At 42.8% G+C, this 13,509-nt stretch overlaps 1 protein-coding gene across 4 annotated transcripts in view; it reads left to right on the top strand.

The window, feature by feature from the left end:
* Positions 1 to 11,325: 11,325 nt before the first annotated feature.
* The window catches only part of gria4a (glutamate receptor, ionotropic, AMPA 4a), a 115,764-nt gene continuing 113,580 nt past the window's right edge, over positions 11,326 to 13,509 (top strand). For all 4 annotated transcript variants that reach the window (XM_007904431.2, XM_007904432.2, XM_007904433.2 and 1 more), the window contains exons 1-2: positions 11,326 to 11,483; positions 13,237 to 13,395. In XM_007904431.2, the coding sequence (XP_007902622.1) occupies positions 11,396 to 11,483; positions 13,237 to 13,395 (247 nt within the window). In that variant the 5' untranslated portion in view covers positions 11,326 to 11,395. The remainder of the gene's footprint in view (positions 11,484 to 13,236; positions 13,396 to 13,509) is intronic.

A 13,509-nucleotide genomic window follows, 5' to 3' on the forward strand; every position in this document is an offset into this window, starting at 1 on the left:
ATGGTCATTACTATTTGCAAACTGATTGCTGTGTTTGCTTACAAATGCACTTTGATAGTAATGGCTGTGAAGCACCTGTGATGAGGAACCATATCAAATGCAAGGATTATTATGTCTATTTTCCACTGAGGTCTGAAAGACATTCCCATCTTTGGTTCACTTATATAGAAAAGGAAAGCAATTCATTGGGATAGATCTTTCCATTAGCAAATGGGACATTTTTACCTGGTGTTAATAACAATTTTATAGTGTCTTTTGTGTAAATAAATGTCTTAAACGCTTTACAGAATATAATGGATTGGACGCAAAAGTAAATGTTGTTTACATAGGCAAACTCAGTGACTAACCTATGTTAGCAACAACCAATGAAGAGCAGTGACTGGGATAAGGTAGCTAGTTCATTTGTTTTTAATTTGGTAGTAAATTTGGATAAATAGAGATATTTAAACCAGGAGAACTGGGAGCCTCCATATTTCTTTGAAGAAACAACAGCAAGCCTGTCCCTTCACATCCTGCTGATCACAACACACTTAAATAATAACACCTGACACTCATAATAATATGTAATGTTGGTGTGTAGTCACACACAATAGCCAATTTGTGCCAGCAATTTACAGCAAACAGCAAGTGAAATTACTTAATTCAGCAACTATCACAATACATTCAGTGAGTTCTGTCATTCTCATTGTATTTTCTGGTGCAATGCAACAGTAAGGAAACATTGCCAGTAGTTTCACCTCACCAGCCAATGAATCTACGTACAACCAGGATAAGCAGCCCAGTGAGCAGAGAAATACCAATTGATGTTTATAAGCATGAGAATAATCCTGATCAGGAACATAGAAACTCTGCTCCCATCAAAATAAACTAAAGCAACAGTAATAATACCTTTGTGTCAGCAATAATGATCAGCTAAGGGTGTGATGAACTGAGACACTATGATATAATCAAAATGTAACAAATAGCTTATTCTTTATTTTTTCTCCCCCTCCCCCCCCCCCCCCCCCCCCCACCCCCTCTTTTAAAGGTGTGGAATAATATTGCACTCAAAATAAATGTAGAAAAATGGTTTCTGATGAAGCCAAAAAGGTTTGTTTTCTCCACCCCATGTAGATAGTACACCCCTCACTGACCAGCAGTTTGAATTTCATTAACGAATGTGCCTGAATATCATCTGGCTACTTTCGTGAAGCTGTGGCCATCTATAGAAAAGTCAACAGTAGAAGATTTTTAGCTGAGGATAAGACAGTAACTTGGAGGGAAAGATTATTAGGACCTGGAAAAAATCCTTTTTACATGATCTGTGTATTCCTACAGGTGTGATTTATTCAGCTAAGTGGTGATCCAAGGGTGAGAAATTGCACCAAGATCATAGACCTTTTTTCTCGGATATTTTTAGAACATGCAAAATTTTGAACAAATCTTAAATTCAATCTCAATTTTGAAGACGGTTTTCTTTAGATTATTTTAAGAATGACAGAAAACTGGCTTCAAAATTAAGACATGAGTTTAAGAATTACCCAAAGCTTTCATGCTCCGAAATACCAAGAAAAGAATCTCATTTCTGTTTTTAGACGCATCCACTCAGATCATCTTAGGAGCAGGAGGAAATGTAATCTAGCTTTTGAGGATATATCCCAGTAGCCTGTGGATATGTACACAACAGGTTGACCCTGGTCATTATGCTGACTTACATTTGTGTTAACAGGACTCTCACTTCAATTACCCTCAGATACATGACCTGTTACAACTTTTAGCCTTAAGTATGCTCTGTAACCATGGATGTAGCATTTGTGCGCTGAGCACAAATGTGTCTGAGGAGTCAATAGGCTTGTTCTGAATTGAGAGTAGACTCCCAACAAATCCTTTCCAGCCCCAGCTCAACATCTGATTCTCAAAATGTCTGAAATGTTTCCAGTATGAACTTATCCTGGAAGCTAAGATATTCGTGATATTCATGTCTCAACATATTCATACAGTTCCTCTGAAACATTGGCAATAATTGTTGGTATCTGCATTTTCATAAACCAAATAAAATATGTCTTTGGGGTTATTTTTCACAGTGTTCTGGGGAAGGAAAGTGAAAATCTTATGTGCTGCTTCATTTCTAGCGATGTTCCTCATTAAGGTGTTGTTTGTTAACAGTTAGGGTGGTGGTAGCTTTACAGCTAGAGTTTTGATGCACAGGAGAAGATGTGGTTTGACGGTAAATCAAACACTGGAAATTGGATACAATAACACATCATCCTCTGTGCTATTAACAGCACCGATCACAAAGTCAAGCCCCTTAAGTTTCCTTTAAATGTCTATCAGTAGAAAAATCATGCAATCTGTAAAGTGTCAATTAAATACTGATTTGACTAAAATCTTTTCATTAAACTTTACTTATTGAGTGCGATTTAGGAGAACATTGAAACGTTAGCTTGTTCCGTTTCTGATCTGACACTTACGATGGAGAGACAGGGATCAGCTAGGGGTCCAAAGCAGATGTGACATTTCCTATTATTGTGCTCATTAATTGAGAGTTTTTCACGACTGTCCAGATTGCTCCAACAGTGGTATAACTGGATGGAGAGAAAGAGAGCGAGCTCGAGAGAGAAAAGATTGTTTCCGCATGTGATAGAACTGTGTGTTTTTCACAATGAATTGTCTCCTACATATACCATTCAGCTGATCTCTTATTGCCATCCAGTCATGTAACATTGAGGTGTAAAATGTAGTGCTTCATAACCAATTTGATATGATAATTGGAATGGAGAAGGGAATTTGTCCTAGTGTCCTATCCAATAATCTCCCAGATAAAACTGGTCATTCACATCAAGGGTATGTGTGGGCATTGCTGTTCCCAAATTGGCCTATAGCTGAAAGATGTTATAACAAATATAAAATTATTACTATTATCATAATAATATAATTATCTCTAGGTGACGATAGTTTGGTCTGACAGATTGTCAGCAAATCAGAATTTTTTGCATAACTCTTAATGGAACAAAAATGCAGATCACCAGGTGATCATTGTCAACTCAAACCAGTTATGGCGCTATACAAATGTAAGTTTGTTGTTGTTGTTATGAAAGGCCACATATTCTAGTAATAATAATAATCCTTGCATTAGATATTGCTCCTTATCATCTCATCAAGATCTCACTGTAAGATTACATTGGTGATGCTTATTGTTTTTAAGAATTTTAATTAGTCTTTATATACTTTTTAAAATATAACCAAACACATCTTTTGAGAATAGCATTCCTTAGATACTAGGGCATAGACAAGGGTGAGTGTTTTAAATGGTTAACTTAGGGCTAAGGTCTGATGTCATCTTCTTAGAAAGGTGTTCACTCCTCTGAGATAATCGATCATATCCTTGAGCACGGATGAGAAAACAAGGAGCCTCAAAGAGAGAAACATACTTGTGGACACCTGCTTGACTCAATTCTAAGAAACAGGAGCAGACTCCTCCCAAGAAAAATCTCTATTCCTCCTTGTCAGTTATTTTCCCAGAAAAGAGCTTGCTGAAGATCGCTAGCAGTTTGGAAGAATGATGGCTGGTTATCTCTGTGGCAAGGGGAGGTGGGTTAAAAACACATTAAAGAAAGACGTAACTTTGGAATAGTTGGAATCATCGTAGGAGGAACAGTTGTGAACAGCTGGTGGTCGGTTAGCAATTTCCCCATGGAATCGGATAATATCAGTTCTTTTTTAATCTTACTGCTTTAATGTAACTTAACAATATGGTAATTGTATGTGTTAAAGCGTTAACCTTTGAATTGCGTATGATATTAAAAGATCTGTAATTCACACCATCTGTATTGGGTAAAGTCTCTTTCTGGCGAACCTTACACTCACTAATATTGATTTAATATGACTACTGTGATGGAAGTAAATTCAGTTCAAACACAGATTGGCTTTTTGCTGATCAGCTTCCCACAACTCTCAGGATTCAATATTTACAAATCCTGGTGTGAATATTAATTTACTGACCACAGTATTCTTTGGAATCAAACTTATTTATTGGCACAAAGTAGTATTCTTTGTGATTCCCTGTCATGGTGGTTGATTTAGTAAAAACCTTGCCTCTGTGTCAGCATGTTGTTGGGTAAATCCCAGTTCTCAGGTATATGTTAAATAACCCATAATTCTATTTTAAAAGAAACCAGGACTTGTCTTTGTGACCTGACCAACAATCCACCGGATTAACAACAACTTGTATTTATATAGCACATCATGCAGAATAGCATCTGCGATTGATTATACATGGGGTCTTGCTGGTGTAAATATTTTTTTGGTCATCCGGGTGTCTGACACATGGACAAACCCATCATCATGCTTAAGACTATCCAAACCAAACTTGAGAATTCCATGCTTCCCACCAACACATGGAAATTCCAGAGATAGATTGTTGGAATGGAATGCACACTCACTCTCCCTGGAGGGATGCATCCTGCTTACCTAATTCCAGAAAGTATTAGGCACAGGTTGGCAAGAGCCAAGGCTTGGGGGACTCCCAAGCCTTGGCTGGAGTCTAACCAACTAAAACCACATAACTTGTCATTGATATCGCTGTCTGGCAAGCTTTCCCATTGTTTGTCCAGCTAGGACCACCCTACCTGTTAAGGCTTTGGCTTGCCAGGTTAGCAGGAACTGAGTGGGATGACTCCCTGTACTCAATGGCTGTCTGCTCTTGCAAGTGAGCCAGGCTGGCTGTGCACATGAGGCTGTGGCTAGTGTAAATAGCTATTGTGTTTTCCTACAAAAAGCAGTCACCACACCTGACTGTAAATAATTGTAAAGCATTTTGAGTTGTTTCGACATGATGTGGTACCATGAAAATGTGAGTTCTTTCATGGTATTCAGTTTACTTCCTGATGTAAACTCCAGTAGAGTACCTCACATCACTGCTAGGTATTTGCAGCACGCCTCAAATTAATTGGATCCACCTTCCAATAACTGGCTCAATTACAATTTTTATTCCACTAGCATTAACAATTTACCGCCATATTAAACCAAGGTCAGAATTTGCAAAGGGCTGTAAATACCAGGCAAATGCAACTTAGCGTCTCGACTGTCACTTTTCAGACAGTGTCAAGATTGCTTCAAAATGACGCTTAAAATGTTTAACTATTGCAAACAAACAAAAATAGATATCGCTAGTAAAAGTAATAATAATAATAATAATAATCCTTGCATTTGATATAGCGCTTTTCACGTCGGGAGGATGTCCCAAAGCGCTTCACAGAATACACTGTAAAGTGAATTGACTGTATATTTGTGGGCGAACGCGGCCGCCAATTGCGCACAGCAATGTCCCACAAACAGTCGTAGATTGAAAATGACCAATTTATTATTGTTTTGGGTTTTTGGAGGGATTATTATTAGGCTCTGTGTGGAGTAAGGAAACTTGCCCAAGGTTTCGCCCTGCCTGGAATTGAACTTAGGTCTCTCACTTGCAAAGCAAGTGCTCTAACCACTGAGCTACAGGACTCCACAATGGTAACAGTTGGTGCAAATTGGAAGTAGTCAATCGAATAGGAATAGCAGCAACTGCAGCAATACATATAATACAATAAAAAAACAAAGGATTCTCTTCTCCTTTCTTTTTAAAAGAAACCCATCTGCTTCCCCAAATTTCCTCAAGACTTCCCTCTTTGCCCTCCTTTGCCCAACTCGATATTTGACACAGACACTGTGAAATGCTCTGAGACGTTATCCTGTCCTCCTAGTCAATATTCTAAATACAGGCTGTTGTTGTTAGTTCTGGCTGTCTAACCTTCCAAGCCCACTCCCCTCTCTCATTGCTTCCCGCTAACAACAACAAAAGCAAATTGCATTTATATAGCGCCTTTCACAATAGGAGGAGGTCCCAAGGCGCCAGGTTTAGTTGTAACCTCTGATGGCCGTGTTTTTAAAACAATCCTAAAAGACCGATAAATATTAAGGAGGAGCATCAGAGGAAGAATGGGAGTTGTACGATGTTCTGACGAAGGGTCGTGGACTCGAAACGTTGACTCACTTTCCTTTCTCCATAGATACTGCCTGACCTGCTGAGTTTTGCCAGCTCTCTCTGTTTTTGTTTCAGATTCCAGCATCTGCAGTATCTTGTGTTTTGTTCATATAACATAAGTTGGCAATATGATGGTAACTCAATTATCCACGACTTATTTATCCATCTTCCCAATTATCTGCCATCATCCCAAAGACTGGACAGGATGAGCATGGGAAGTTTGCAGTCGAAGCAGTGAGGATGATAAGTCTTGCTTCCAAGCTCAGGTCCTTTGAGTCTGGCAACAAGCAATAATAAGAAACAACTTGCATTTATATAGCGCCCTTCACTCCAGGTAGCATCCCGGAGCATTTAAAACCAAAGACTACAGAATCCAACTACCTTTAATTCATTATCTTCAGTGGGAATTCTATTATGTTAAAGTGTGGAAAATATGTTGGATTGGAACGAATTTCTGAAAGCCTTCAAAGCTTCTTTTGAATTATAAAATTAAGACAAGTAAGAAAACCCACAATGAGCAATGTGGAACTATTAAGATAAGTGAAATTATTGATTGTTTTAAGTTTTGGAAGAATAATGAAGCAGCACAGTTTTAAATATTTTTAAAAGATAAGCCTGTTTAGCTGTTTCTCACAGTTCCATTTTGCAATTTTCATATATAAGGTTCATCTTTTTCGGATAAGCTTTGGGATCATAATCTACCTTGAGCGTCCTTATTCCAGGGGAGGTTAATGGGGTCTCCTTGGAGCTGTGGATGAAGTCTTGGAGTATTTGTGTCCAGGGTCTCTGCAGTACTCCAGAGCATTTCTGAGGACAGAACAGTCAGCCGAGCTCATCGGCAGGATTTGGAGGAGAGTTTGATCAGTCACTGGGAACATGGATTCTTTGCACTCAGGTTCTGTTAACCCTGGAGGCCAAATCCCCAGAGGTTAGAATGATCCTACTGGGACAAACAGCAGAAAGCTTGACAGACAGTGGTTTCAATGGCAAACTATGTGGTTTTAGCTGGTTAAACACCAACGGTACACCAATGCACATTCTGCGGTCCCCAAGCCTTTGCAACCAGTGCCTAATGCTCTCCTGGATTAGATAAGTAGAGTGCATCCATCCAGGGAGAGAGTGTGCGTTCCATTCCAGGGAACGGAGGGAAATGTCCATGTTTAGGTATCATACATATGTGGAACTCTGTCTGGTCTGGATACTCTTAATAACAACAACTTGTATTTATATAGCGCCCTCCATGCAGGGTAGTGTCTCAGAGCGCTTAACAGTGGTGGAGCCTGAGTCCGAGCCAGGGGTGGGAGGTGGCCGTAAGAACAGTTAGAGAGGAAGGTTTTCAGGCAGGACTTGAAAAGGGGGAGAGAGAGGACAAGGCGGAGGGATTGAGGGAGAGTGTTCCAGAGTTTCAGGGCGTAGTGGCTGAAAGCCCAACCTCCAATGGTGGGGAGGGTGCGAGGAATGAACAGGAGGCCAGTGCCAGTCGAGCAGAGGCGCCGGATGGTGGAATGGGTATTGAGGAGTTGGAGAGATGCCAGAGAGTGAAGGGATTTGAACACGAGTGTGAGGATCCTGAACTCGATCAGTTTGGTGATGGGGAACCAGTGGAGCCTGGCCAGAACTGGTGAGATGTGTGTACGGAGTTTGGTCCGGGTAAATATGCCAGTGGCAGAGTTCTCAATAAGCTGGATCTTTTGATCCAGCTGGGAAGACCGGCGAGGAGTGCGTTTGAGTAATTCAAGCAGGAGTTGACAACAAACCCATGCACAACTGCATTTGGGGTAAGGTGTGGTCGGAGGCGGACATTATGGTTGAGATGAAAGAAGATGGTCCTGGTCAGCAACCAGATGTGGGGGAGGAAGGACAACTGGGGGTTGAATCTGACGCATAAATTGTACACTGGTTCAGTGAGTCTGAGGGAGAGCCCGGGGAGGTTGAGGAGTTCAGATCTGCAAGATTGAAGACGTTGACGGGATCCAAGGAGTATGGTTTCTGTCTTATCCACATTCAGCTGCAGGAAGTTTACACTCATCCAGGCCCTGATGTCTGCCAGACAAGCTGATAGAACATTGGCGGACCTGGAGTAGGTGCTGGAGGAGGCAAAGTAGATTTGTGTGTCATCCACATGCATGTGGAAGTTTATCCCGTGTCTGTGGATGACATCGCCCAGAGGGAGCATATAGATAAGGAAAAGAAGAGTGCCAAGGATGGAACCCTGGGGTATCCACAGGTGACTGAGTGGAGGCGGGAAGAGAAACCATTTGCCGAGATGAAGTTGAGGCAGTTGTTTAAGTAGGATTCAAACTATGCGAGTGCGGTCTCACTAAGATGGATGAGGGAGGAGAGGTGGTGGAGAAGGATGGTGTGGTCAACTGTGTCAAACGTGGCAGAGAGATCCAGAAGGACGAGGAGGCAGCGGGAGTCCTGGTCACAGATAGAGAGATGTTGTTTGTGACTTTTGACAAGCGCTGTCTCTGTGTTGTGGGCCGGGCGAAAAACAGACTGCGGAGGGAGAGGAGGGAGAGGTGTGACCGAAATTGACCTGCAACAATGCGTTCCAGGACTTTGGCAAGGAAGGGCAGGTTGGAAATGAGATGGTAGTGTGAGAGAATGTAGGGATCGAGAGTGGGTTTTTGAGAAGGGGTGTGATAACAAGCATAAAGATAGGTTTCCACATGTGCCAGATAACAACAACAACAACAAAATTACATTTGTAAAGCACCTTTCACGTCGGGAGTACGTCCCAAGGCACTGGACAGACAGAGTTTCGGACCCAAGCTGGGAGTTGGGATCAGAGAGGGTGGAGGCAGGGGGGAAGCAGGGAGATCAAAAGCACAGTCGAAGAGGAGGGTCTTGAGATGGGTCTTGAAGGAGGCAAGGAGTGGGCGAAGCGGAGGGACTGCGGGATGGAGTTCCAGAGGGTGGGGGCAGAGTGGCTGAAGGCCCTCCCATCATGGTGGGGCAAGCAAGGTGGGGGACGTGAAGCAGAGCGGAGCCTGCTGAGCGGAGGGAGCGAGCAGGATGGTAGAGGGATAGGAGGTCGCAGAGGTAGGGGGGAGCAAGACCATGGAGGGCTTTGAAGGTGAGGACCAGGATCTTGAACTATATCCTTTGTGTGATGGGAAGCCAGTGGAGTCAGGCGAGGATGGGGGTGATAGGGTCATGGAGCCTGGTGCGGGAGAAGACATAGGCTGCAGAGTTCTGGGTGATTTGCAGCCTATGGAGGAAAGAGTTGGGGAGGCCGACAAGCAATGGGTTTTCATAGTCAAGTCTCGATGTAAGGAAAGCATGGATGAGGGTTTCAGCAGCCTGCGGTGTGAGACAGTGGTGGAGCCAGGCGATGTTGCAGAGGTGGGGGAAGGCAGAGCGGGTCATGACGCAGATGTTGGGTAGAAAGGATAGTTTAGACACCTGGCTGACCAAAAAAACTGCCATGCATAGTCAGTCTAGGTAAGAAAGTGAGGAACAAGAACTATGTTCAACTCCTGTGCTTCTCAAATGCTGTTGGTATTCCAAGCAAAGGAAGATCCCTTTGAGTGCAGCAAACAATCTTGGTGAATTTGAGGAACTTTCAATTATCTGTCAATTTCAATTATCCACCAGGGGGCTCCCTCCATTATGATGGATAATCGAGATTCCACTGCAGTGACACGTGTTAGCTCAGCTCACATAAGGGTGCACAGGATCGATTCCACATGAGCCTGACCAATACTCAAACGCAACCACTGGCAGATAAAAGAGTTATGAATCAATGAGATAGAGCTGGAACCAGGGCAACTAGCACTTAATAAGTGAAATGCTTAATAGTAGTCTGTCCAACACAAGAAACTGCCAAACCAGACCAGAGATCCACTACTTAAAGATAGGAGAATAAGCAAATGAGCAAAGACCATCCTTCCCATCAAGTTTGTTCCTTTGAAAACGCTGTGCAATACACACTGATATAGCCATAACCTAATCTAATGAATCTCTGGAGCAAGGTGAATAACCACAGGCAATGTTCGGGTAAAAACTACACAGACAAACTCTGTAGAATGTCTTCCTGTCCATGAAATTAATTGAACAAAGATATAAATCTAGCATTACACCTACAATGATTCAGCTGTGCCTTGTTGGGTGCCACGGATCACATTTCCACCATCTCAGCAGCACAGGAATTATCGAGTTTCATAATATATTTGATCTATTTCTATAATTATCCTTATAACCTTCAATCCAATTTGTAATCAAATATTCATCGTACTCTTTGAAAGTGCTTTAAGTTACACCATTAGTTGCTTTTGATGGAAGTTTTTTTTAAAAAAGCCACATAGAAATACAACAATCAGGTAGCAAATCAGGTGTGCACAAACATTGTGGATGGTATAAATATGTTTCTTTTAAAAAGCTTACAAGGTTGTATGTATATTCATAATATAAATAATCCTTAGGTGCTTTTCACCCCGGGAGGACATCTCAAAGTGCTTCACATGAGTTTACTGGAAAGTGTAGTGACTGTGTATTTTGTAGGCGAATGAGGCAGCCAATTTGCAAACAGCAGTATCCCTCAACCATGAAGTGAATGACCAACTTTATGTGGGGAATTGTTGGCCAGGACACTAGGAGATAAACTTCCATATCTTTTTGAATAATTTTCAAAGTGCACCTATATACATACATAGATATAAACCACAACAGCTTGCATTTATAGATCGCTGTTCATGTAGGGTAATGTCTCCGAGCGCTTACACACATGCATTTAAGTATTTATAAACCACACATTGCCATGCAATAGGCACATACCTCATGCATGAATACACACATGTACGCACGTTGCATATATACATTTACACACAGGCACTATCGGCAAAGTCCGATGGACTTGGAAATCCTGGTTGTGCAAACTAGCGCCTGTGTGCTTTTTTTGGGGGGGGGGAGTGGGGGATGAGGGGGTGGGGGGGGTGATTCTAACTAACTGCATTGTGAATGGATTAGGTAGATGAAAGGAATCTAGGTGGAAGAAATCATTGGTTCCAGGGTGGGAATGATCCCACGCTGTTTAATAAGCCTGCGATCAGCCCTGGTCAATAGGGCTGAGTGAGAGGTAGAGTGCTGGAGATAGATAGCGCATGTCTCATCTCTCCAGCCCAGGCAGCCACTAGACGCTCCTAACACCACCACCACCATCTTGCATGTGCACCGATCCTGCAACCACAGGCTTCATCGGGGCAAAATCTCCCTGACTATGGGGACTGCGGAAAAAACACCGAGGGTGGATTCTTAGAAGCAGATCGTTCGCTCCCTCCCTCCCTCCCCTTCCCTCTCTCTCTCTCTTTCTCTCTCTCCCCCCTCCCTGTGTGTGTGTGTGTGTGGTGTGTGCCATCCTCAATGCCTCTCGATCAAATCTAACAGAAGAAGATGAGGGAGGTCGACAGGCAGATTGTTTTGCTTTGCTCTGGCTTTCTGGGGCTTGCTATGGGAGCCTTTCCCACCAGTGTTCAAATAGGTAAGACAAATGTTCCCAATCTTCTATCCCCCCCCCACCCCCTCACCACCACCACTCCATCACCCCTTTCCTTTCTCGTTGCTTTTTTTTCCCCCCCTTTAAAAGAAAAGTCTTCGTTGCACGTTGCAAATATGTGTTGCGATCTGTCATTGCGGCTCTGGTGCGTTTGCAAACACAATAGAGCGAGGGTCTCGGTGGCGGTGCTGTCGGAGGGGTCGTGGGGGGGGTGTTCTGCGCTCTCGGTGCAGTAAATGTGTAACGTTATATCTGTGCTGATATCAAAAAGAAAATAGTCAGAAGTTGACGTTCTTTTGCAGAGCTCTGTGGAGCACAGTGTGTGTTGGCAGCGATGCATTTGAGGCAGTAGTTTATTCTGCCGTTGGATCATGTTGGACCATTGCAGCAGTTGTGATACTGGGGGGAGTTTGCTGATGGGATGCTGTTCTGGCTCAGGCTCCCAGCAGGTTCTCCTTTGCTGCTTTGCTCAAGAGTGGGGGGGTAGTGGGGGTTGGGGGGGGTTGGGGTGGGTGGGAAGAAAGTTGATCATCTTATGTGTCTGTTTAATTGTTTTGTATTTATGGCCCCATCAGTGTTGAGAGAATAGTTGGGGGATGTTTTGTTTTAATATTTAAAAAGAGAAATCATTGCAGCATTTCACCAGAATCCCATTCAGGAGATTGTCCATGAGATAAATGTATTCTGTGACTCTGCGAATTTGCTTTGCTTTTGCCATAACCCCCCCACCCCCCAACACACACACACAACACACACACACACACTTGCACCAGTCAGCTTTTTTTTTTGGTGGGGGGGGAGATCCCCATTCAATGCATTGGAAGTCAGTGTTAGTTTAATCCCAGTTACCGCACTACACAGAGCTGCAAAGTTACCAGCACGTCTTTTACCCTTTGAAGAGGCGATGCCCCCGTGTGTCTCCCGTGCAATGTGGGGAAGGAGGGAACATCGTGTCGATCTCACCACCGAAAAGGCGGTGTTAGGGGGAGATCCTCCCGATGCTCTGCCCCACTGCCCGATGACCCGCGCTCAAAAGTTGTTATGGTTTGATGTGCAGCTGCCGTGGGTTTGGGGTTATTTTGCAGAAGTGCAAAGCTGTCGGAGTCGCCTCTGCAACAGAACATCGCCTGTGTTTTTATTGCCCAAACCTTCTTAGCCGCTGATGTGCGTTATTCTGCCTTCATTACGCGGAGACATAGTCAAAGCTATATATATATATAAATATATATATTTAGGGGGTGGGGGAGTGGAATAATGACCTCCCACCCCCCAAAAAAATAAAAACATTGGAGATGATGGTTTGACCATCGGGTTTATATGTACAGCACAAACACTGCATCAATTGCAGGACCGAAAATGCTAACGAAATGTCGCTGTCCAGATTCATCCTTTAACGTACAATAAAGCGCAGACCATCGGAAAAGTTGATGCTTTACATGTTAATTGGACTGTGTGTGAATTTTTTTTCGTGAGATGTTTTCAAAGCAGACTGTTTTTAAAGCAAGTTTACTGTTTTTTGGGGGGGAAAAAAAACTGCAGGCTGATATTTTCTTCCTCCACCCAGAACGATTCCTCCAATAGAAAGGCTATTTAATGTCTAAATTCCCTTCTGGTGTTTTTTTTCTTAGCTCTGGGATTGCTGTCTAAAGCATTGGAAGATTGCATTGTTTCAGTATCAGAGAGGTTGCTAATGGGATGCTATTAGCTGATTGTACCTCCATTGTTTTTTTTATTGCAGGAGGGCTCTTCATGAGATATTCTGACCAGGAGTACAGTGCATTTCGCTTTGCAATTTATCTTCACAATACCAACCCCAACACGACTGAAGCACCTTTCAATTTGGTTCCTCATGTGGACAACATTGAAACAGCCAACAGTTTTGCTGTAACAAATGCCTGTAAGTAGGAAATGCTTTGCTTCAGCTATTTATCGAAATAATTGATTGTTGGAGCAAAACTCGAAAGTGCAGACACAAGACTTGTTTTCAAATGTACTGATCCGTTTCTTTAGT

Source organism: Callorhinchus milii, unplaced genomic scaffold, assembly GCF_018977255.1.
Source record: "Callorhinchus milii isolate IMCB2004 unplaced genomic scaffold, IMCB_Cmil_1.0 Scaffold4, whole genome shotgun sequence".
In the NCBI taxonomy this organism is placed as follows: Eukaryota; Metazoa; Chordata; class Chondrichthyes; order Chimaeriformes; family Callorhinchidae; genus Callorhinchus; species Callorhinchus milii.